The following is a 27,362-nucleotide window of genomic DNA, read 5'->3' as shown; positions in this document are numbered from 1 at the left end:
GGATTCAGTTCCGTATATATGAATAGGACCTACACCATTTAAATAAGCTCTCAATGTCCTACTACCGGACCGTATAAACGGTGTTTCTTCCAGGCTTTTTTCTCCGGGGGGTTGGTAAATTTTCCGGGGGGGGGGGGGGGGGAGGAAACTGGTAGAGATGTTTAGAAGAAACACTGGTGTAAACTCGTAATTCGGAGCTAGTTCTCAGTATCTAAGTAGTTCCACCTACCCAGAGGCGTAGCGAGTGGGGGGGGGGGGGGGGGCGGGGGTGCGGACCGCACCGGGTGACACCATTTAGGGGGGTGACACCAAGGCAAAAAATAACAAAATATATAGAGAAAAACTTGAGGGGGCGGGCTGCAAATCGAAAGTTCGAGGGGGGGTGCAAATTGAAAATTTGAAAGTTTGTCCCCGGGAAGGGCCGCTACGCCTCTGGGGGGGGGGGGGGGGGGTGACACCATTAAGTGCCGCACCGGGTGACACCCGACCTCGCTACGCCACTGCACCTACCCCTCTTACACAACACTAGTTCAGGGCTGACAATCTGAAGCTATTGGACACAAACATGTAATGATTTGTTTCAGTTCTTTTTCAGTTTTTCTTTCGAGGAAACAAGAGAAAATGTGCGTAGGCCCATATTATCTTAACGTTAACAATGCAATGATTTATGTGTCTGTAGTTAGAAAAAACTATTACCAGTAGATCTTAACATTTATAACAAATGTGATTTCTACGATGCCCCGATCAATTGATATGTGATAAAATATTTCATTCATTTTCAATAGCTAAAACTTCTTTTGAAATAGACTTTTATTTTACTTGAAAAACATTTTTTTCACACTTGAGTAGTCAGAATAGAAGGTCTCATTAATATTATGTACCCCCCCCCCCCTCCCCTTCCATTCAAACATATGGGGAAAAAATGAGTTAAAAGAATTCTCGTATAATCTGAGATAGAATCATACATTTTAATTTTTTTTTTAAATATTGTAAGTTCACTTTAATTTGTCGTGTCGATAGATCTAGATCTACTAGATTTGACCAAATTTTAATTAATTTAAAAAGAGTCTTAATTAAATGCCCATATATTTCTGCGGTTTTCTGTACACGGCGACGTTTAGACTACTCTTATTTAGTTCCCCATAGAAACGACGTCTGCCAGCCATCGATGAAACTAGCTTGTGGTCGTGGGCTGATTCGTTCCGAGTAGGCCTATTAAACTTTCACCTCGAGAAAGTATGTGACAGCACACTAATTATTAATATTTAATAATGAGGCTATGTTTATAATTTGTCGTTGTATAACTCTAGTTTTTAATAGGCCTATTTTTTTCAATAACATTAACAACGTCTAATACTCTAAGACCTAAGACGACAGAAGTTCTGTTCTAGACTAGTTCTAGTTGACTAGTTTTCAGGTATGACAGCAGAAGTCGGTCGGTATTTCAGAGCTCACAGTAAAAATGAGTAGATTCTAGATCTAGGATCTAAATCTAGAATCTAGATCTAGATATGACAACGAGTTGATGAGAATCCTTCCATCATTCATTATTGATGTTGAAATGGATAGGCCTAAGGCCTAAATAATACTAAATATTAAATAAATAATTAAATATCGTTTATTGACAGTGGCTAGGCCTATAAAAATTGAAATCAAAACTATCTAAACTATCTAGTAACTTAAACTTAGGCCCTAGATCTTTCTAGATCTAGAATCTGGTAATCTATCGTTTTGGGTACGTAAAATCGCCCGCGGCTATTAATGTACAAAAACGTTACCTCATTGTCAAGGCTGTAATAGAAGTATATTGTGATATGTTTGTGTCAAATATTATAGATAAATGGATAATAAACCTAAATCAATGGCTAAATATATCAACATAGGCCAGAAATTAACTTTAAACAGCAGTGTCTGCAAGTAAGATTTGCTATATAAACAGCATCCATTTGTAAAATAGAGTGACTTCCCCCTGAATCTTCCGCTATAAGTCTATAAAAATAAAACTTTAACAAGATGGCTGCTATAGTAAATGAGCAGGGTTGCATCTATTGGAAACATCGCTAGTGTTCATTTATTACTGAAAAGTTTTAATTCAATTGTTTAAAAACAGGTACATAAATGAAACAAGGAAACATTTTTGTATTTTTCAAAACATAAATCCTCCTAAAAATGTGAAATAATTATTAAAATGTAAGGAGTCACCTGTTTTTCACATTACTAGTTGCGGGCGATTTTACGTACCTAAAATGATAGATTACCTAGAATCTATATCTAGACTACTTAAGTTTAATTAAGCTTGAAATTTATTTTTAATATTTAAATTTAACCATCTAGAATCTTGAAGCTAGATATATGTTATCAATTTTTATCCATATTATTAGTAATATCATAATGAAAAAAACAACTCCCATCCCCAATCTGTTATTAGGGTCAATTTCGGTCAATATTTTCAACAACATACTTACACAAATGTGTCACTGAAGTATAAGCTGATTTATAAGTATATAAAACTGTACAAAATATACCAGTTTTTATAATTATCCTTGAAAAAAAAAAACAGCCGCCCTCTTATTGAAAATGGTCAAACATTACTATACTTCAGGTTTTTCGAAACACTGGGGTTGAAAAATATAACAGAGTTAAATATATAGAAAACATTTTTAGTAAAATTTTTAGTACTAGGATAGTTGCAACATTTAATTATAGTTGAATAATATTTTAACTTATTTAAGCATTAATTAAAAGTTAATACCTGTCTAAGACTTAATTTAAATAAGGCTAGGTGAACCAGGTGTTAAAGAACATTAAATAAAATATTAGAATTTTATTAGAATTGGTAATGAACGGAATGCATAACTTGAACTGGTCCATAAACCAATTCAAAAGATAGATGTAGTTTCTATAAAGCTATTTATTCTAAGATGCGTTAAACATAATTAAAAATTGAGATCTAGAATCTAGGAGTGGTGATCTGATTTCACTGATTACTCTATTTACACTGTTGTCAAATATAATATACACAGTTTTTATAAAAATGCTAGAAACTAGATACAAACTCACTCAAAAAATATTGTAAGTTTATACTTAAATCTAATATTAAGCATATTATTGACTTAAGTATTAAAAAAAAAATAATCTTAAAACACGTCAGTCATATTGCATGGTAAGCCACTCAGTTTTCTTATCAATGAGACAAATTTTAAATACTTGCATCATTTTCTGCAGCATAAAATATTGTCAAAATTAATTCCTCAAATTTATTGCCCATTAGATGTTTCAGGTTAAGTAGGCCAGATTGTTAACTTTGTTAGGGTTTGATGTTTCAGGTTAAGTAGGCCAGATTGTTAACTTTGTTAGGGTTGATGTTTCAGGTTAAGTAGGCCAGATTGTGTTAGGGTTGATGTTTCAGGTTGAGTATGCCACATCTGTGGCTAAGACCAAACTATAAGGACAGCTATGATAAAAACAAAAATGTGATGAACATATAGTGGCTGCTAAAAAAAACCTGAGTTACACATACAAATAGCTGCCACTGTATCTAAAGTCGGATACACAGATGAATTCTCCAGAAATCTAACAATGGGTGTATAAAAATGAAAATAGCAGAACAAGAGTGTAAGGCAGATCCATGCAGTTTCACCTGACCCATGGGTCAGCTGTCCAGCTGACAGAAGGGCAGACAGTAGCTTCCAGGAAACTTGATACATTCTGTGATGGCATTGTCTTCTCTGACCAGCCTGTCAGGGTCAACCAGAAGGTTTGTGTTGAACTGGGCTGTACTACAGCTTGGAGTGGTGCCATCAGGGTGGGGCTCACCTCGGTCAACCCTGCCCAGCTGACCGCCAGCAAGCTTCCAAGGTTTGCATACCCCGACCTCACCCAAACAGAGGGCTACTGGGTCAGGGTTATCAATGAGACCTTAACTAGCCCTGGTTGCCGTTTGATGTTCTATACCAATCCACAAGGTCAGCTCCAGCTGTTTGTTAATGGTCAGCATAAGGGGACGCTGCTTGCTGGACTGCCTGTGCACCAGAGTTTATGGCTCCTGCTGGACATCTATGGCAACACAACCTCGGCTAGACTTGTACAGCCTGGTGAGTCACATGCTTTTCTTCAATGTACTGCTCTCATTTTTCACATATTCTGCAGGTAATCTTAAACTTTCTTATGTTTAGCACTGCAGCCATTCTTTAAAAGCTAATGAAAATCACTCATTTAAATCCCATAAATCACTGACAATGATGGAAATATAGTTTTCATGTTACAAGGAAATATCTGCAGAAAAATTTATTTCAGAAAAGTGTAACTGCTTACCTGTTGATTTTTTCCCCTAAAATTTTGTTAATTTCCCATATACAATTTTTATACACAAAGAAATAATTTCCTATTCAAATTTGATGTTCTAGTAAAAATAATTATTATCTTCTGTCTAATTTCTGAGACAAACTTGCTCCACACATCTCCACAACCAACACCACTCCTTACAAACTATTTATATAATGCAGATTGTGAATCCCATTATTTGCTTTATTTAAGTTTATAAATTACAATGGTTATTTTGAGTTGAATTTTTTCAAGTTAAATATAAAACTAGTTTGTCTTAAAGTTGCCTGGCTCTGAGTCATTTATGACATAGAAGGTGAAAGTGATTTAATAAGTGGTTAATAGAAATAAGTACATCCACCAACATGTAGTCCATCCACCAACATGTGGTCCATCCACCAACATGTGGTACATCCACCAACATGTAGTACATCCACCAACATGTAGTACATCCACCAACATGTGGTCCATCCACCAACATGTAGTCCATCCACCAACATGTAGTCCATCCACCAACATGTGGTACATCCACCAACATGTAGTACATCCACCAACATGTAGTACATCCACCAACATGTAGTACATCCACCAACATGTGGTACATCCACCAACATGTGGTACATCCACCAACATGTAGTACATCCACCAACATGTAGTACATCCACCAACATGTAGTACATCCACCAACATGTAGTACATCCACCAACATGTAGTACATCCACCAACATGTAGTACATCCACCAACATGTAGTACATCCACCAACATGTAGTACATCCACCAACATGTGGTCCATCCACCAACATGTAGTACATCCACCAACATGTAGTACATCCACCAACATGTAGTACATCCACCAACATGTGGTCCATCCACCAACATGTAGTACATCCACCAACATGTGGTACATCCACCAACATGTGGTCCATCCACCAACATGTGGTCCATCCACCAACATGTAGTACATCCACCAACATGTAGTACATCCACCAACATGTAGTACATCCACCAACATGTAGTACATCCACCAACATGTAGTACATCCACCAACATGTAGTACATCCACCAACATGTAGTACATCCACCAACATGTAGTACATCCACCAACATGTAGTACATCCACCAACATGTGGTCCATCCACCAACATGTAGTACATCCACCAACATGTAGTACATCCACCAACATGTGGTACATCCACCAACATGTAGTACATCCACCAACATGTGGTCCATCCACCAACATGTGGTACATCCACCAACACATACATTTTGGTGCTGTGTAGCTGGGACTTTCAGCCATGATTTAAAAGATTACTGCCAATTAAACTTCAAATTGTTTTAGTCTTTAAATAGGAATTACTGTTTTTGGAATCCTGTCACCTATTTTTGTTATAAAATCAATTATTTGTCTATTCTAATTACCTGGTAACCAAACTTCATTAGATTACAGCCAGCTTGTAAAGTGTGCATATTCATCGTTTGTGTTAAAATAAATTGAGACAAAAATAATGATCAAGAACAGACTGTGTATGACGAGCCCATAATATAGTATTGACTAGGTATGATGAAGACTGCATTAAACGTATTGCAATGAACAAATTCTGCTGGCTGTTATATTTGTGAAGCATCAACATGGTGGTGTGTGTTAGAGAAATCAATATTCATTTGGTCTCGGCCTAGCTTTGTTAAATGTCATTTCAATTATCTATTTTCTCTATTTCCCTTGGTGTTTTTGTTGGGCAGACCAACACATACTTTAAAATGATAATTTGATTTGAAAGCGTTTCCATTTTAGTCCTGCTAGCTTGTTGTTGTTGTTGAGCATAGGGAGGTGGGGGAAATTGCTGCTGTGGTAAATCAATATTAGTTTTTATCATATGATCATCATGTTGTCATGTGGGCACTAGAGCTGTCAGAACATAACTTGACACATTCCCTGATCATCAGCTGGTTCACAGTGTTGTCATGTGAGAACTAGAGCTGTCAGAACATAACTTGACACATTCCCTGATCATCAGCTGGCTCACAGTGTTGTCATGTGAGAACTAGAGCTGTCAGAACATAACTTGACACATTCCCTGATCATCAGCTGGTTCACAGTGTTGTCATGTGAGAACTAGAGCTGTCAGAACATAACTTGACACATTCCCTGATCATCAGCTGGCTCACAGTGTTGTCATGTGGGCACTAGAGCTGTCAGAACATAACTTAACACATTCCCTGATCATCTGCTGGTTCACAGTGCAGTGTTGTCATGTGGGAACTAGAGCTGTCAGAACATAACTTGACACATTCCCAGAGCACAGCCAAAGCTAGGGGCAGCAGTTGACTCTAGGTGGGCGGCACCAAACAGGATAGAAAAACAAATTAAAAGCTCATTTTGAGCTGCTTTACTGAATGCGCTACACACATATATTTATTTTAAGTAATTATTTATTTATTGACAAAATATTTAGAAGAATTATTTTTCATACGTTTTTATTAAAAACAATTGAAAAAGCATCATGGCTTGGATTAATACTAGAATCAATATTTTAGTTTATTTTATGTGATGTAAATATATAAATGTGGCAGCTGAATAGCGTTCTGCTGTATAAAATGCAGTTTTGTCCTTGTTTTCACCAAAAACTTTCTATAAAATACAAAGTCAACTATACAGAAAAGTACAGGAAGTAAAACAACTAAAACTGTCTGCTCTAGCAATAACATAGATGTACAATTAGAAACTTGGATTGCTCTAGCAATAGCATGACATAGATGTACAATTAGAAACTTGGATTGCTCTAGCAATAGCATGACATAGATGTACAATTAGAAACTTGGATTGCTATAGCAATAGCATGACATAGATTTACAATTAGAAACTTGGATTGCTCTAGAAATAGCATGACATAGATGTATAATTAGAAAGTTGGATTCTGCAAAACAACAATTTAAAAGATCAGATGTTGGGAGTGTTATTACAGTATGGAAGGTGGGCCGGCCAAAAACTAGGAGTGTCAATATGGTCTTAAAGAATTAATGTCTGGTAAAAAGTACCCTGACCTACCGTTTCCGTAATGTAAAGGGCTATATTTAAATGGGGGAGGGGGCAAAATTGATAATTCACCCCGGGCATTGTAATGGGTCATATGCCTTTGTTTCAATGGTCCTATTAAACTTTGCAAAGGCAGGAAGGTCTACAAAAGTTTAGGTCAGCTAACGATTGTTTTAGTGCTTGGTCTATTGAGCTCACTGCTATCGTTTAAAGTAACCCAGACCAAACAGACATACCAGCTCATGATTTAGACAGGTCAGCTTGTTAAAGTAACCCAGACCAAAGAGACATACCAGCTCATGATTTAGACACATCAGCTTGTTAAAGTAACCCAGACCAAACAGACATACCAGCTCATGATTTAGACACATCAGCTTGTTAAAGTAACCCAGACCAAAGAGACATGCCAGCTCATAATTTAGACAGGTCAGCTTGTTAAAGTAACCCAGACCAAACAGACATACCAGCTCATGATTTAGACAGGTCAGCTTGTGGGAACAAAGAAAGTTTATCCTGCCTGAAATGAGAAAAGTAGACTTGATAGATTTCATTGATTGGTGCTCAGGGATTGATTGTTTCATTATACAACTTGACAATGCTTTGGAAAAATCAATGCTTCAAGCTTATTGTTTTCATTGAAAACATGTTATTGAGATAACATATTACAATTGTTACTGCAGGTAAAACTTGGGCAGAAGAGAAAGTTAGTCTTAGCAACTGTAGGGCCTCTTTTAACTTAATGCTAGGCTTCTGTTCAGGGACATGAGGACAAGAATTCTGGTTACATTTCATACATGTTGTCTAGGTCATGTCTCCCAGTGAAAAGGTTGTCATTCTGTTAGGGTGCCATAAACCTATCTGTCCATTATTGAACTGTTTGGTCTCAGTATTTTGTCCTAGTACTGTGGTCAACAGTGTGATGTTATTTACAGATGATGTCCCTCATGAAATTATGGCCAGGGGTGTGCAGGCAGTACAGGCCTATGAGCACGCATGTGCTGCAGGTACACAACCTGTCCATCGCACCCGGCTGATGCTGGTTGGTCAGGAGAGGGTGGGGAAGACAAGTCTCAAGAGGGCACTGACTGGACAAAGGTCAGCCAGGTTATCTTACAAAAAGTTCTTGTGTATCTGATGTTTGTTGTTTTATTGTTTACATGTGTTCTTTGACTCTGATTGCCTGATGCATGTATGTTGACATGTGCTGGACTGGTTTATGTTACTCTGGTCTGACTTAGCCACAACGTAGAGGAAGAAAGTACAGATGGGATAGACTTGTCAGCCTCCTGCTCTTTCCACCTCAACAACCACAGTGCTTGGCAGCTTGCTATCAAAGGTGATGAGACAGTACGCAGAGAGAACATACAGGACTCTGTTGATCTAGATCTTCTAGGTACTTGTTTCATTCTGCTCCATTTAATATATATTGGACTCCATATATCTAGAGCTTAAGTTGTTTCATTCTGCTCCATTTAATATATATTGGACTCCATATATCTAGAGCTTAAGTTGTTTCATTCTGCTCCATTTAATATATATTGGACTCCATATATCTAGAGCTTAAGTTGTTTCATTCTGCTCCATTTAATATTTATTGGACCCCATTGATCTAGAGCTTTACTTGTTTCATTCTGCTCCATTTAATATATATTGGACTCCATATATCTAGAGCTTAAGTTGTTTCATTCTGCTCCATTTAATATATATTGGACTCCATATATCTAGAGCTTAAGTTGTTTCATTCTGCTCCATTTAATATATATTGGACTCCATATATCTAGAGCTTAAGTTGTTTCATTCTGCTCCATTTAATATTTATTGGACCCCATTGATCTAGAGCTTTACTTGTTTCATTCTGCTCCATTAGGTTTCTTCACCTCATTTTTGTTTACTGAAGAGCTATGTTGTCACACTTATAGACGGGTAGATGATGTATATTGACACACTTATAGATGGGTAGATGATGTATACTGACACACTTATAGATGGGTAGATGATGTATACTGACACACTTATAGATGGGTAGATGATGTATACTGACACACTTATAGATGGGTAGATGATGTATACTGACACACTTATAGATGGGTAGATGATGTATACTGACACACTTATATATGGGTAGATGATGTATACTGACACACTTATAGATGGGTAGATGATGTATACTGACACACTTATAGATGGTTGGATGATGTATACTGACACACTTATAGATGGGTAGATGATGTATACTGACACACTTATAGATGGGTAGATGATGTATACTGACACACTTATAGATGGGTAGATGATGTATACTGACACAATTATAGATGGTTGGATGATGTATACTGTCACACTTATAGATGGTTGGATGATGTATATTGTCACACTTATAGATGGGTAGATGATGTATATTGACACACTTATGGGTAGATGATGTATACTGACACTTATAGATGGGTAGATGATGTATATTGACACACTTATGGGTAGATGATGGATACTGACACACTTATGGGTAGATGATGGATACTGACACACTTATGGGTAGATGATGTATACTGACACTTATAGATGGGTAGATGATGTATATTGACACACTTATGGGTAGATGATGGATACTGACACACTTATAGATGGGTAGATGATGTATACTGACACACTTATATATGGGTAGATGATGTATACTGTCACACTTATATATGGGTGGGTCATGTATACTGTCACACTTTGTCTTGTAGATGGCACTGATGGTGTGGATGATGAATACAGTAAAGCAATAGCTGCCAACATAGCACAAGAACTTCTAGCTCTGAGGATAAAAGATGGGGAGGCACAGGCACTCATCAAAGACAGTCTTATCAAAAAGGTAATAGAGACAAAATTATGATGTGTGTAAAAATAGCCTGACCACCACTGACCACATGTACACAGCCTGACCTCCACTGACCACATGTACACAGCCTGACCTCCACTGACCATATGTAAACAGCATGACCACCACTGACCACATGTACACAGCCTGACCTCCACTGACCACATGTACACAGCCTGACCACCACTGACCACATGTACACAGCCTGACCTCCACTGACCACATGTACACAGCCTGACCACCACTGACCACAAGTACACAGCCTGACCACCACTGACCACATGTACACAGCCTGACCTCCACTGACCACATGTTCATAGCCTGACCACCACTGACCACATGTACACAGCATGACCTCCACTGACCACATGTACACAGCCTAACCTCCACTGACCACATGTACACAGCCTGACCACCACTGACCACATGTACCTAGCCTGACCTCCACTGACCACATGTACACAGCCTGACCACCACTGACCACATGTACACAGCCTGACCTCCACTGAACACATGTACCTAGCCTGACCACCACTGACCACATGTACATAGTTGGACCACCACTGACCACATGTACCTAGCCTGACCTCCACTGACCACATGTACACAGCCTGACCACCACTGACCACATGTACACAGCCTGACCTCCACTGACCACATGTACACAGTCTGACCACCACTGACCACATGTACATAGTTGGACTATGCTTTACCATGATTTCCTTCAGGACGTGCCAGCAGCCTCATCCTTCTCAGCATTGGATGCCCTGAACAAGGACATAGTTCTAGTGTCAGAAGCTGCCCAACACACCAGCACACATGAAGGGATCCCTGACAAAATTGTTTCTTTGGTCCAGGAGATCATTGAGGACAAAGAGAAGGGTCAAGGTCACAAGAGCTTACATTCAAAAAGTCCAAAGGTCACATTAAATATCTGGGATTTTGCTGGACATTCTGTATATTACACTACCCACCAGGTGAGTTGTTTACTGGACATTCTGTACTACCCACCAGGTGAGTTTACTGGACATTCTGTACTACCCACCAGGTGAGTTGTTTACTGGACATTCTGTACTACCCACCTGGTGAGTTGTTTACTGGACATTCTGTACTACCCACCTGGTGAGTTTACTGGACATTCTGTACTACCCACCAGGTGAGTTGTTTACTGGACATTCTGTACTACCCACCAGGTGAGTTGTTTACTGGACATTCTGTACTACCCACCAGGTGAGTTGTTTACTGGACATTCTGTACTACCCACCAGGTGAGTTGTTTACTGGACATTCTGTACTACCCACCTGGTGAGTTGTTGGCTGGACATTCTGTACTACCCACCTGGTGAGTTGTTTACTGGACATTCTGTACTACCCACCAGGTGAGTTGTTTACTGGACATTCTGTACTACCCACCTGGTGAGTTGTTTACTGGACATTCTGTACTACCCACCTGGTGAGTTGTTGGCTGGACATTCTGTACTACCCACCTGGTGAGTTGTTTACTGGACATTCTGTACTACCCACCAGGTGAGTTGTTTACTGGACATTCTGTACTACCCACCTGGTGAGTTGTTTACTGGACATTCTGTACTACCCACCAGGTGAGTTGTTTACTGGACATTCTGTACTACCCACCTGGTGAGTTGTTTACTGGACATTCTGTACTACCCACCAGGTGAGTTTACTGGACATTCTGTACTACCCACCAGGTGAGTTGTTTACTGGACATTCTGTACTACCCACCAGGTGAGTTGTTTACTGGACATTCTGTACTACCCACCTGGTGAGTTGTTTACTGGACATTCTGTACTACCCACCAGGTGAGTTGTTTACTGGACATTCTGTACTACCCACCAGGTGAGTTTACTGGACATTCTGTACTACCCACCAGGTGAGTTGTTTACTAGACATTCTGTACTACCCACCAGGTGAGTTGTTTACTGGACATTCTGTACTACCCACCAGGTGAGTTTACTGGACATTCTGTACTAACCACCTGGTGAGTTTACTGGACATTCTGTACTACCCACCAGGTGAGTTGTTTACTGGACATTCTGTACTACCCACCTGGTGAGTTGTTTACTGGACATTCTGTACTACCCACCAGATGAGTTATTTACTGGACATTCTGTACTACCCACCAGGTGAGTTTACTGGACATTCTGTACTACCCACCAGGTGAGTTGTTTACTGGACATTCTGTACTACCCACCAGGTGAGTTGTTTACTGGACATTCTGTACTACCCACCAGGTGAGTTTACTGGACATTCTGTACTACCCACCTGGTGAGTTTACTGGACATTCTGTACTACCCACCAGGTGAGTTGTTTACTGGACATTCTGTACTACCCACCAGGTGAGTTGTTTACTGGACATTCTGTACTACCCACCTGGTGAGTTGTTGGCTGGACATTCTGTACTACCCACCAGATGAGTTGTTTACTGGACATTCTGTACTACCCACCAGGTGAGTTGTTTACTGGACATTCTGTACTACCCACCAGATGAGTTGTTTACTGGACATTCTGTACTACCCACCTGGTGAGGTGTTTACTGGACATTCTGTACTACCCACCTGGTGAGTTGTTTACTGGACATTCTGTACTACCCATCTGGTGAGTTGTTTACTGGACATTCTGTACTACCCACCAGGTGAGTTTACTGGACATTCTGTACTACCCACCAGGTGAGTTGTTTACTGGAATTCTGTACTACCCACCAGGTGAGTTGTTTACTGGACATTCTGTACTACCCACCAGGTGAGTTGTTTACTGGACATTCTGTACTACCCACCTGGTGAGTTGTTGGCTGGACATTCTGTACTACCCACCAGGTGAGTTGTTTACTGAACATTCTGTACTACCCACCAGGTGAGTTGTTTACTGGACATTCTGTACTACCCACCAGATGAGTTGTTTACTGGACATTCTGTACTACCCACCTGGTGAGGTGTTTACTGGACATTCTGTACTACCCACCTGGTGAGTTGTTTACTGGACATTCTGTACTACCCATCTGGTGAGTTGTTTACTGGACATTCTGTACTACCCACCAGGTGAGTTTACTGGACATTCTGTACTACCCACCAGGTGAGTTGTTTACTGGACATTCTGTACTACCCACCAGGTGAGTTGTTTACTGGACATTCTGTACTACCCACCTGGTGAGTTTACTGGACATTCTGTACTACCCACCAGGTGAGTTGTTTACTGGACATTCTGTACTACCCACCAGGTGAGTTTACTGGACATTCTGTACTACCCACCAGGTGAGTTGTTTACTGGACATTCTGTACTACCCACCAGATGAGTTGTTTACTGGACATTCTGTACTACCCACCAGATGAGTTGTTTACTGGACATTCTGTACTACCCACCAGGTGAGTTGTTTACTGGACATTCTGTAATACCCACCAGGTGAGTTGTTTACTGGACATTCTGTACTACCCACCAGGTGAGTTGTTTACTGGACATTCTGTACTACCCACCTGGTGAGTTGTTTACTGGACATTCTGTACTACCCACCAGGTGAGTTGTTTACTGGACATTCTGTACTACCCACCAGGTGAGTTGTTTACTGGACATTCTGTACTACCCACCAGGTGAGTTGTTTACTGGACATTCTGTACTACCCACCAGGTGAGTTTACTGGACATTCTGTACTACCCACCAGGTGAGTTGTTTACTGGACATTCTGTACTACCCACCTGGTGAGTTGTTGGCTGGACATTCTGTACTACCCACCAGGTGAGTTGTTTACTGGACATTCTGTACTACCCACCAGGTGAGTTGTTTACTGGACATTCTGTACTACCCACCAGGTGAGTTGTTTACTGGACATTCTGTACTACCCACCAGGTGAGTTTACTGGACATTCTGTACTACCCACCAGGTGAGTTGTTTACTGGACATTCTGTACTACCCACCAGGTGAGTTTACTGGACATTCTGTACTACCCACCAGGTGAGTTGTTTACTGGACATTCTGTACTACCCACCAGGTGAGTTGTTTACTGGACATTCTGTACTACCCACCTGGTGAGTTGTTTACTGGACATTCTGTACTACCCACCAGGTGAGTTGTTTACTGGACATTCTGTACTACCCACCAGGTGAGTTGTTTACTGGACATTCTGTACTACCCACCTGGTGAGTTGTTTACTGGACATTCTGTACTACCCACCTGGTGAGTTGTTGGCTGGACATTCTGTACTACCCACCTGGTGAGTTGTTTACTGGACATTCTGTACTACCCACCAGGTGAGTTGTTTACTGGACATTCTGTACTACCCACCTGGTGAGTTGTTTACTGGACATTCTGTACTACCCACCAGGTGAGTTGTTTACTGGACATTCTGTACTACCCACCTGGTGAGTTGTTTACTGGACATTCTGTACTACCCACCAGGTGAGTTTACTGGACATTCTGTACTACCCACCAGGTGAGTTGTTTACTGGACATTCTGTACTACCCACCAGGTGAGTTGTTTACTGGACATTCTGTACTACCCACCTGGTGAGTTGTTTACTGGACATTCTGTACTACCCACCAGGTGAGTTGTTTACTGGACATTCTGTACTACCCACCAGGTGAGTTTACTGGACATTCTGTACTACCCACCAGGTGAGTTGTTTACTAGACATTCTGTACTACCCACCAGGTGAGTTGTTTACTGGACATTCTGTACTACCCACCAGGTGAGTTTACTGGACATTCTGTACTAACCACCTGGTGAGTTTACTGGACATTCTGTACTACCCACCAGGTGAGTTGTTTACTGGACATTCTGTACTACCCACCTGGTGAGTTGTTTACTGGACATTCTGTACTACCCACCAGATGAGTTATTTACTGGACATTCTGTACTACCCACCAGGTGAGTTTACTGGACATTCTGTACTACCCACCAGGTGAGTTGTTTACTGGACATTCTGTACTACCCACCAGGTGAGTTGTTTACTGGACATTCTGTACTACCCACCAGGTGAGTTTACTGGACATTCTGTACTACCCACCTGGTGAGTTTACTGGACATTCTGTACTACCCACCAGGTGAGTTGTTTACTGGACATTCTGTACTACCCACCAGGTGAGTTGTTTACTGGACATTCTGTACTACCCACCTGGTGAGTTGTTGGCTGGACATTCTGTACTACCCACCAGGTGAGTTGTTTACTGGACATTCTGTACTACCCACCAGGTGAGTTGTTTACTGGACATTCTGTACTACCCACCAGATGAGTTGTTTACTGGACATTCTGTACTACCCACCTGGTGAGGTGTTTACTGGACATTCTGTACTACCCACCTGGTGAGTTGTTTACTGGACATTCTGTACTACCCATCTGGTGAGTTGTTTACTGGACATTCTGTACTACCCACCAGGTGAGTTTACTGGACATTCTGTACTACCCACCAGGTGAGTTGTTTACTGGAATTCTGTACTACCCACCAGGTGAGTTGTTTACTGGACATTCTGTACTACCCACCAGGTGAGTTGTTTACTGGACATTCTGTACTACCCACCTGGTGAGTTGTTGGCTGGACATTCTGTACTACCCACCAGGTGAGTTGTTTACTGGACATTCTGTACTACCCACCAGGTGAGTTGTTTACTGGACATTCTGTACTACCCACCAGATGAGTTGTTTACTGGACATTCTGTACTACCCACCTGGTGAGGTGTTTACTGGACATTCTGTACTACCCACCTGGTGAGTTGTTTACTGGACATTCTGTACTACCCATCTGGTGAGTTGTTTACTGGACATTCTGTACTACCCACCAGGTGAGTTTACTGGACATTCTGTACTACCCACCAGGTGAGTTGTTTACTGGAATTCTGTACTACCCACCAGGTGAGTTGTTTACTGGACATTCTGTACTACCCACCTGGTGAGTTTACTGGACATTCTGTACTACCCACCAGGTGAGTTGTTTACTGGACATTCTGTACTACCCACCAGGTGAGTTTACTGGACATTCTGTACTACCCACCAGGTGAGTTGTTTACTGGACATTCTGTACTACCCACCAGATGAGTTGTTTACTGGACATTCTGTACTACCCACCAGATGAGTTGTTTACTGGACATTCTGTACTACCCACCAGGTGAGTTGTTTACTGGACATTCTGTAATACCCACCAGGTGAGTTGTTTACTGGACATTCTGTACTACCCACCAGGTGAGTTGTTTACTGGACATTCTGTACTACCCACCTGGTGAGTTGTTTACTGGACATTCTGTACTACCCACCAGGTGAGTTGTTTACTGGACATTCTGTACTACCCACCAGGTGAGTTGTTTACTGGACATTCTGTACTACCCACCAGGTGAGTTGTTTACTGGACATTCTGTACTACCCACCAGGTGAGTTTACTGGACATTCTGTACTACCCACCAGGTGAGTTGTTTACTGGACATTCTGTACTACCCACCTGGTGAGTTGTTGGCTGGACATTCTGTACTACCCACCAGGTGAGTTGTTTACTGGACATTCTGTACTACCCACCAGGTGAGTTGTTTACTGGACATTCTGTACTACCCACCAGGTGAGTTGTTTACTGGACATTCTGTACTACCCACCAGGTGAGTTTACTGGACATTCTGTACTACCCACCAGGTGAGTTGTTTACTGGACATTCTGTACTACCCACCAGGTGAGTTTACTGGACATTCTGTACTACCCACCAGGTGAGTTGTTTACTGGACATTCTGTACTACCCACCAGGTGAGTTGTTTACTGGACATTCTGTACTACCCACCTGGTGAGTTGTTTACTGGACATTCTGTACTACCCACCAGGTGAGTTGTTTACTGGACATTCTGTACTACCCACCTGGTGAGTTTACTGGACATTCTGTACTACCCACCAGGTGAGTTGTTTACTGGACATTCTGTACTACCCACCAGGTGAGTTTACTGGACATTCTGTACTACCCACCAGGTGAGTTGTTTACTGGACATTCTGTACTACCCACCAGGTGAGTTGTTTACTGGACATTCTGTACTACCCAGGTACAGGTGACACAGATGAAATCTCTCAGGTAGCTTGACACAGTTACACAAGATGACAGTGTATAATCTCTTCCCCAGGTCTTTCTCACCTCCCGTGCTGTCTATTGCATTGTGTTCAATCTGTGTGATGACGTCAACAAGAAATCCATCAACAACAATGACAAGGTGCTCTCTGTTTACTTTGTTCCATATTATGTCTAGATTGTCCATGGATAACTTGTGTGCAAAATATCTTGCTGTCATGGAAGGTTATGTGTTATTTACAAATGTCAGTGTCGTCTTGCAACTGCACAGCTTAGAGGACTCATTGCATAACAGTAATGTCTGACCTGTCACTACTTGATGTCTGACCTGTCACAACTTGATGTTTGACCTGTCACTACTTGATGTTTGACCTGTCACAACTTGATGTTTGACCTGTCACTACTTGATGTTTGACCTGTCACTACTTGATGTTTGACCTGTCACTACTTGATGTTTGACCTGTCACAACTTGATGTTTGACCTGTCACTACTTGATGTTTGACCTGTCACTACTTGATGTTTGACCTGTCACAACTTGATGTTTGACCTGTCACTACTTGATGTTTGACCTGTCACTACTTGATGTTTGACCTGTCACTACTTGATGTTTGACCTGTCACTATTTGATGTTTGACCTGTCACTACTTGATGTTTGACCTGTCACTACTTGATGTTTGACCTGTCACTACTTGATGATTGACCTGTCACAACTTGATGTTTGACCTGTCACTACTTGATGTTTGACCTGTCACAACTTGATGTTTGACCTGTCACTACTTGATGTCTGACCTGTCACTACTTGATGTTTGACCTGTCACAACTTGATGTTTGACCTGTCACTACTTGATGTTTGACCTGTCACAACTTGATGTTTGACCTGTCACAACTTGATGTTTGACCTGTCACTACTTGATGTTTGACCTGTCACTACTTGATGTTTGACCTGTCACTACTTGATGTTTGACCTGTCACTACTTGATGTTTGACCTGTCACTACTTGATGTTTGACCTGTCACTACTTGATGTTTGACCTGTCACTACTTGATGTTTGACCTGTCACTACTTGATGTCTGACCTGTCACTACTTGATGTTTGACCTGTCACTACTTGATGTTTGACCTGTCACTACTTGATGTTTGACCTGTCACTACTTGATGTTTGACCTGTCACTACTTGATGTTTGACCTGTCACTACTTGATGTTTGACCTGTCACAACTTGATGTTTGACCTGTCACTACTTGATGTTTGACCTGTCACTACTTGATGTTTGACCTGTCACTACTTGATGTTTGACCTGTCACTACTTGATGTTTGACCTGTCACTACTTGATGTCTGACCTGTCACAACTTGATGTTTGACCTGTCACAACTTGATGTTTGACCTGTCACAACTTGATGTTTGACCTGTCACTACTTGATGTTTGACCTGTCACTACTTGATGTCTGACCTTTCACTACTTGATGTTTGACCTGTCACTACTTGATGTTTGACCTGTCACTACTTGATGTTTGACCTGTCACAACTTGATGTTTGACCTGTCACTACTTGATGTTTGACCTGTCACTACTTGATGTTTGACATGTCACTACTTGATGTTTGACCTGTCACAACTTGATGTTTGACCTGTCACAACTTGATGTCTGACCTGTCACAACTTGATGTTTTACCTGTCACTACTTGATGTTTGACCTGTCACTACTTGATGTTTGACCTGTCACTACTTGATGTTTGACCTGTCACTACTTGATGTTTGACCTGTCACTACTTGATGTCATAACCTGTCACAACTTGATGTTTGACCTGTCACTACTTGATGTCATAACCTGTCACAACTTGATGTTTGACCTGTCACTACTTGATGTTTGACCTGTCACTACTTGATGTTTGACCTGTCACTACTTGATGTTTGACATGTCACAACTTGATGTTTGACCTGTCACAACTTGATGTTTGACCTGTCACAACTTGATGTTTGACCTGTCACTACTTGATGTTTGACCTGTCACTACTTGATGTTTAACCTGTCACTACTTGATGTTTGACCTGTCACAACTTGATGTTTGACCTGTCACAACTTGATGTTTGACCTGTCACTACTTGATGTTTGACATGACCAAGTCTAACAAGATATACCAATGTCTCCATCAGATGCGTCCCATGAGCACCCTGGAGTACATGGACTTCTGGATGAGATCCATTCATGCACATGCAGCAGAGAACACCAGGAACAAGCTGGACAACACTGCCCTCTCACCCCCTGTCTTTATTGTAGGCACTCACAGGGACAGTCTACATCCTGACCCCATTCTTAGACTCCAAATGGTCAGTAGCATCCATATTCCTTATCTTTGACTACAACGTGTTTGATGTAACTATGACAGAGATATTCTCCCATCCACATTCTTTATCTTTGACTACAACGTGTTTGATGTAACTATGACAGATATTCTCCCATCCACTTTGTTCATTTTCTTTGTATTTATTTCACTCTTTAGGTTGAAGAGAAATTTTCCCAGATTCAAGAATTTTTAGTGGGCAAGCCTTACAGCCAGCATATAGTGCTGCCATTCTATGCAGTAGAGAACAACACAGAATCTGGGGAGGATGATCAGGTTGGTTGCAGACATACCCACAGTATTGATAAGACCATCGAAAAAAAGAACCACTCTTTTTCTGCACCCTGTAAATTTATATGCAGATTAAACCCTCGTAAAACATTAAGCACTATTAGTATTAAGCTCAATGTAAAAATACACCTGTCTGTCCTCAGGTGTGTCAGTTGCGAGAAGACATAGAGCACATCTGCAGCAGACAGGCCTACATAGGGGAGCAGATGCCAATCAAGTGGCTGAGGTTTGAACAAGAGATCACCACACAGGCAGACCACAGCATACACTTTGCTTCTTACAACCAGGTAAACATCACACTTACAACCAGGTAAACATCACACTTTGCTTCTTACAACCAGGTAAACATCACACCTTGCTTCTTACAACCAGGTAAACATCACACTTTGCTTCATACAACCAGGTAAACATCACACTTACAACCAGGTAAACATCACACCTTGCTTCTTACAACCAGGTAAACATCACACTTTGCTTCATACAACCAGGTAAACATCACACTTACAACCAGGTAAACATCACACTTTGCCTCTTACAACCAGGTAAACATCACACTTTGCTTCTTACAACTAGGTAAACATCACACTTTGCTTCTTACAACCAGGTAAACATCACACTTTGCTTCTTACAACCAGGTAAACATCACACCTTGCTTCTTACAACCAGGTAAACATCACACTTTGCTTCTTACAACCAGGTAAACATCATCACACTTTGCTTCTTACAACCAGGTAAACATCACACTTTGCTTCTTACAACCAGGTAAACATCACACTTTGCTTCTTACAACCAGGTAAACATCATCACACTTTGCTTCTTACAACCAGGTAAACATCACACTTTGCTTCTTACAACCAGGTAAACATCATCACACTTTGCTTCTTACAACCAGGTAAACATCATCACACTTTGCTTCTTACAACCAGGTAAACATCACACTTTGCTTCTTACAACCAGGTAAACATCACACTTTGCTTCTTACAACCAGGTAAACATCATCACACTTTGCTTCTTACAACCAGGTAAACATCACACTCTGCTTCATACAACCAGGTAAACATCATCACACTTTGCTTCTTACAACCAGGTAAACATCTTACTTTGCTTCTTACAACCAGGTAAACATCACAATTTGCTTCTTACAACCAGGTAAACATCACACCTTGCTTCTTACAACCAGGTAAACATCACACTTTGCTTCTTACAACCAGGTAAACATCACACTTTGCTTCTTACAACCAGGTAAACATCACACTTTGCTTCTTACAACCAGGTAAACATCACACTTTGCTTCTTACAACCAGGTAAACATCACACTTTGCTTCTTACAACCAGGTAAACATCATACTTTGCTTCTTACAACCAGGTAAACATCACACTTTGCTTCTTACAACCAGGTAAACATCATCACACTTTGCTTCTTACAACCAGGTAAACATCACACTTTGCTTCTTACAACCAGGTAAACATCATCACACTTTGCTTCTTACAACCAGGTAAACATCTTACTTTGCTTCTTACAACCAGGTAAACATCACACTTTGCTTCTTACAACCAGGTAAACATCACACTTTGCTTCTTACAACCAGGTAAACATCACACTTTGCTTCTTACAACCAGGTAAACATCACACTTTGCTTCTTACAACCAGGTAAACATCACACTTTGCTTCTTACAACCAGGTAAACATCATACTTTGCTTCTTACAACCAGGTAAACATCACACTTTGCTTCTTACAACCAGGTAAACATCATCACACTTTGCTTCTTACAACCAGGTAAACATCACACTTTGCTTCTTACAACCAGGTAAACATCATCACACTTTGCTTCTTACAACCAGGTAAACATCTTACTTTGCTTCTTACAACCAGGTAAACATCACACTTTGCTTCTTACAACCAGGTAAACATCACACTTTGCTTCTTACAACCACTAAACATCAGACTTTGCTTCATACAACCAGGTAAACATCACACTTTGCTTCTTACAACCAGGTAAACATCATCACACTTTGCTTCTTACAACCAGGTAAACATCATCACACTTTGCTTCTAACAACCAGGTAAACATCACACTTTGCTTCTTACAACCAGGTAAACATCACACTTTGCTTCTTACAACCAGGTAAACATCACACTTTGCTTCTTACAACCAGGTAAACATCATCACACTTTGCTTCTTACAACCAGGTAAACATCACACTTTGCTTCTTACAACCAGGTAAACATCATCACACTTTGCTTCTTACAACCAGGTAAACATCTTACTTTGCTTCTTACAACCAGGTAAACATCACAATTTGCTTCTTACAACCAGGTAAACATCACACTTTGCTTCTTACAACCAGGTAAACATCACACTTTGCTTCTTACAACCAGGTAAACATCATCACACTTTGCTTCTTACAACCAGGTAAACATCATCACACTTTGCTTCTTACAACCAGGTAAACATCACACTTTGCTTCTTACAACCAGGTAAACATCACACTTTGCTTCTTACAACCAGGTAAACATCACACTTTGCTTCTTACAACCAGGTAAACATCACACTTTGCTTCTTACAACCAGGTAAACATCACACTTTGCTTCTTACAACCAGGTAAACATCACACTCTGCTTCATACAACCAGGTAAACATCACACTTTGCTTTATACAACCAGGTAAGCATCACACTTTGCTTCTTACAACCAGGTAAACATCACACTTTGCTTCTTACAACCAGGTAAACATCACACCTTGCTTCTTACAACCAGGTAAACATCACACTTTGCTTCTTACAACCAGGTAAACATCACACTTTGCTTCTTACAACCAGGTAAACATCACACTTTGCTTCTTACAACCAGGTAAACATCACACTTTGCTTCTTACAACCAGGTAAACATCATACTTTGCTTCTTACAACCAGGTAAACATCACACTTTGCTTCTTACAACCAGGTAAACATCATCACACTTTGCTTCTTACAACCAGGTAAACATCACACTTTGCTTCTTACAACCAGGTAAACATCATCACACTTTGCTTCTTACAACCAGGTAAACATCTTACTTTGCTTCTTACAACCAGGTAAACATCACAATTTGCTTCTTACAACCAGGTAAACATCACACTTTGCTTCTTACAACCAGGTAAACATCAGACTTTTGCTTCATACAACCAGGTAAACATCACACTTTGCTTCTTACAACCAGGTAAACATCATCACACTTTGCTTCTTACAACCAGGTAAACATCATCACACTTTGCTTCTTACAACCAGGTAAACATCACACTTTGCTTCTTACAACCAGGTAAACATCACACTTTGCTTCTTACAACCAGGTAAACATCACACTTTGCTTCTTACAACCAGGTAAACATCACACTTTGCTTCTTACAACCAGGTAAACATCATCACACTTTGCTTCTTACAACCAGGTAAACATCACACTTTGCTTCTTACAACCAGGTAAACATCATCACACTTTGCTTCTTACAACCAGGTAAACATCTTACTTTGCTTCTTACAACCAGGTAAACATCACAATTTGCTTCTTACAACCAGGTAAACATCACACTTTGCTTCTTACAACCAGGTAAACATCACACTTTGCTTCTTACAACCAGGTAAACATCATCACACTTTGCTTCTTACAACCAGGTAAACATCATCACACTTTGCTTCTTACAACCAGGTAAACATCACACTTTGCTTCTTACAACCAGGTAAACATCACACTTTGCTTCTTACAACCAGGTAAACATCACACTTTGCTTCTTACAACCAGGTAAGCATCACACTTTGCTTCTTACAACCAGGTAAACATCACACTTTGCTTCTTACAACCAGGTAAACATCACACTTTGCTTCTTACAACCAGGTAAACATCACACCTTGCTTCTTACAACCAGGTAAACATCACACCTACACTTGACTTGTCCAGTAACTAAAGTGTTGTTTGTAGGTGTTTGAGATAGCTGTAAACCACAAGATTGACCAGCCCAGTGAAGTCCAGGCACTGCTCAACTTTTACCATGACCTGGGAACTTTGATTTACTATGGGACACATGTGACCACAGATTATGTCCTCAGTAACACAGTTGTACTCAACCCCCAGTGGCTTATCAACATGTTCAAGCAGATTACTGCAACCCACCCTCCTAAAGAGAAGGTAAGTTATGCAACCCACCCTCCTAAAGAGAAGGTAAGTTATGCTGCTCACACTCCTAAGAGAAGGTAAGTTATGCCACCCACCCTCCTAAAGAGAAGGTAAGTTATGCTGCTCACACTCCTAAGAGAAGGTAAGTTATGCCACCCACCCTCCTAAAGAGAAGGTAAGTTATGCTGCTCACACTCCTAAGAGAAGGTAAGTTATGCCACCCACCCTCCTAAAGAGAAGGTAAGTTATGCTGCTCACACTCCTAAGAGAAGGTAAGTTATGCCACCTACCCTTCTAAAGAGAAGGTAAGTTATGCCACCCGCCCTCCTAAAGACAGGGTTCCTGCGGCCTCCTGAAATTCCAGGATGTCCTGGAATTCTCCTGGAATTTCAAAAAACCAGAAAAGTCCTGGAATTCTCCTGGAATTTTAACATTTCTCCTGGAATTTTAACATTTCTCCTGGAATTTTACTCGCATCGATAATTTTAGCGAATATTTTTTCGCGCGTTAGATTTCTAGGTAATCAGATCTGACCGCCCAAGTAAAAATGTTCTGCCTTTTCAATTCTTCGCGTTACAAGGCACACATTTTAAAATATAGACCTAAAGCTGTCTTTAACATGTGGGTTTGGTTTAATTTTTTTTCTCACGTCTTTCTATGTGTGCGGCTCTGTTTAATAGGCCTGACTTTTTTAAAATTGGAAATTTTGAGTAGGCCTAGGCCAAAATCTAGTTTTGCGCAGCTAATTTGAATCTACAGTCCGATAGGCTCTAGATTTACTTTCTATTTTTACATGCGAGTTGTAATACTACCACCCTCCCATCTCAGTTTCTTTCCCACGACAGGGTGGGGGAGGGAGGACCGCTGGTTGGGTACATGAAGTGAACTCTGTGTGACCCGCTAGTGATGTCATCAGCAGTATACTACAGGCCAACTGTAAGCTTAGATGAACTCAAACTGACCCCGCGCAACGGTGTCTAGCTGGAGGAAAAAATACTCTACCGGCAAAAAAAAAACAACTATCTGAAATTCTATTTTTGGCTGAAATATTTTTAATTTTTCAAGTATTAGGGGTCGTCCATAAATGACGTCACACTCGTAGGGAGGGGGGGGGGGGCGTAATTTTGTGACGGTGTGTGATGCGGGGTGGTTCAGATGGGCCGGAAGGGGGGGGGGGGGGGTAAAATCATCAAAAAAAGCGTGACGTTATTTCCAAAATACAGTTTATTTTTAGTAGGACAAATCTAAGCTACTCAGGTTGGTCTACTTGTTCATTAAATGATAAAAAGTTAAAATTACAGTTAGGCTATTTACTGTTGAAGACTCCCATTTAAATCACAATGCCATGTCCATTTTTAAAAGACAGGACATGGTTGCAGCTGTTCTGTTTGTTTACAATTGACATTGTTAGTACCGTTGATGTCATTGGTGAGGGGTTAAGTCACTTGACACTGGGATGTAGCTATGATTGCTAGGCTCAATATGTTTCTCAGTAGCAAACATCTAAATTAATTTATAATTATTTTACTAAGTGAATTTACTCACACTATTTCAGTAATCATTGAATTGAAAATAAAAGTGCAAACATATAATTGATTAACATTTTAAATTAGTTTATTGCTAAAATTGTTTTCTAATATTTTTAAAGTTGTGAAATTTTACTTTTTTTTGGGTGGGGGGGGGGGGGGGATAATAAAGAAGAACTGTTATTTAGTTGTTTAAGAAGTGTCACATTTATATATTTAACTACTCATTGGCATAAGTGGGGGGGAGGGGGGGGCTGATGAAAAGGGATAAAAAAATTTTTTTACAAAAAGCTCATTTTATGCTGAAGTATTGAATCATACACAGTCAAAGTTAAGAAAATAAACTGCTACAAGACTACGCACTGATTCAAATTTTCTCTACCTCAATTGTGTAGTACAAAGATAAAAATTGTTACAGGATAGTGACTGGTAAAATGTGCCACCACATTTTCCAAAGGGGGGGGGGGGAGAGGAGATAGCAATTTTATGAATAACAATTTATAAATGGGAGGGGTGGGGTGCAAAATTGAATCTACTTTAACTAAACTAAATGGTTTAGAAACAGTTACTTTTAAAAATTACAAATGCTATGTTACATAGCATTTTATAAAGACCACTTCCTAATTAAGGAATGTCAAACTCCCATCCATTCAGCGCGGGGTTAAGTCGTTGTTGCTTTTTAATAGGTTAAATTATGTCCTGGAATTTTGGTTTTTCTCCTGGAAAACTCCTGGAATTCTCCTGGAATTTCAAGTTCACTTTGGTGTAGGAACCCTGTAAAGATAAGATAAATTACTGCCATTCACCCTCCCATTGACTGAAAGACGTTCCAGAATTATGGCCCAAGATAAACATTATTTTTACATCTTTGAATGATACAAACACTTTTGTTTTTTAGTGGAACTTGATGGCTGACAAATGGAATCTGTTGGTAAACTATGGTGTTCTAGAGGACAGTCTGTTGTCCAGCATTTGGCCAGAAGCAACTGACCATCATGTGTTTCTGCTGGGGTTGATGTCCAAGTTTGATTTGATTTGTCCCAGATTGCCTCCATCTGGTCAGGTGTGCAAGTTTTATTTTAAATGGTACTGAACAGGTCTAATATCATGGGTGCAGCATGGCATGCACACTTATTGAGACTATATTGTATCAAGTCCCACTGAGTGAGACTTGATGTTGTATCAAGTCCCACTGAGTGACTATGTTGTATCAAGTCCCACTGAGTGAGACTTGATGTTGTATCAAGTACTTTGTTGTATGTCCTCCCCAGAGCTACTACATCAGCAGGAGCTGGTACGTCCCCATGAGGTTCAGCCAGTGCCCAGACAAGAGACTTGTGTATGCTCAAACTGCTTTTGATGCCAGCTTTTACATTGACTTTGATGGCTTTTTGCCAGGTCAGTCCCCATCATTTTTTGTCATTAACTTTCACCTTAATGACTTAATCACAATCGAGCTCATTATTTGGCTAGCTGAGATTGAACTCTCCTTGTTTTGTCTGTCTTTAGCGTCATGCAATCCACCTCCATAGATCTAACTAGTTTTTACTGTTTATACAATCTCGGTCCAATGTCCAGGTCAAATCTTGTACATCAATTTTGGCACAATTAATGTCAACACAAGAGCATAAATATTTTTAATCTGATTAGATATTAAGTCATTTAAAAGTTTATTTTAAGATCACTATATTTACTAGCAAAATATTAAATAAGTCATTTAAAACCTTTATAAAGAACACTATGTTCATTAGCAAAAGATAAGACAGCTAGATAATAACCATAGCTCTATCCGTCATAAAG

General features: G+C 40.4%; 1 protein-coding gene across 2 annotated transcripts in view; it reads left to right on the top strand.

Annotated features, from left to right (window-relative positions):
- Nucleotides 1–1,142: 1,142 nt before the first annotated feature.
- Nucleotides 1,143–27,362, top strand: part of LOC131937903 (uncharacterized) — a 39,358-nt gene continuing 13,138 nt past the window's right edge. For both annotated transcript variants that reach the window (XM_059295615.1, XM_059295614.1), the window contains exons 1-13: nt 1,143–1,236; nt 3,410–4,094; nt 8,291–8,453; nt 8,597–8,751; nt 10,085–10,212; nt 10,947–11,195; nt 17,314–17,400; nt 19,410–19,583; nt 19,757–19,873; nt 20,032–20,175; nt 23,842–24,048; nt 26,461–26,625; nt 26,834–26,960. In XM_059295615.1, coding sequence (XP_059151598.1) covers nt 3,629–4,094; nt 8,291–8,453; nt 8,597–8,751; nt 10,085–10,212; nt 10,947–11,195; nt 17,314–17,400; nt 19,410–19,583; nt 19,757–19,873; nt 20,032–20,175; nt 23,842–24,048; nt 26,461–26,625; nt 26,834–26,960 — 2,182 coding nt within the window. In that variant the 5' untranslated portion in view covers nt 1,143–1,236; nt 3,410–3,628. The remainder of the gene's footprint in view (nt 1,237–3,409; nt 4,095–8,290; nt 8,454–8,596; nt 8,752–10,084; nt 10,213–10,946; nt 11,196–17,313; nt 17,401–19,409; nt 19,584–19,756; nt 19,874–20,031; nt 20,176–23,841; nt 24,049–26,460; nt 26,626–26,833; nt 26,961–27,362) is intronic.

Source organism: Physella acuta, unplaced genomic scaffold (assembly GCF_028476545.2).
Source record: "Physella acuta isolate Inbredline_101_S28 unplaced genomic scaffold, ASM2847654v3 ptg000225l, whole genome shotgun sequence".
Lineage (NCBI taxonomy): Eukaryota > Metazoa > Mollusca > Gastropoda > Physidae > Physella > Physella acuta.
Note: the sequence above shows the minus strand (reverse complement) of the source record. Positions and strands in the feature narration are given on the sequence as shown.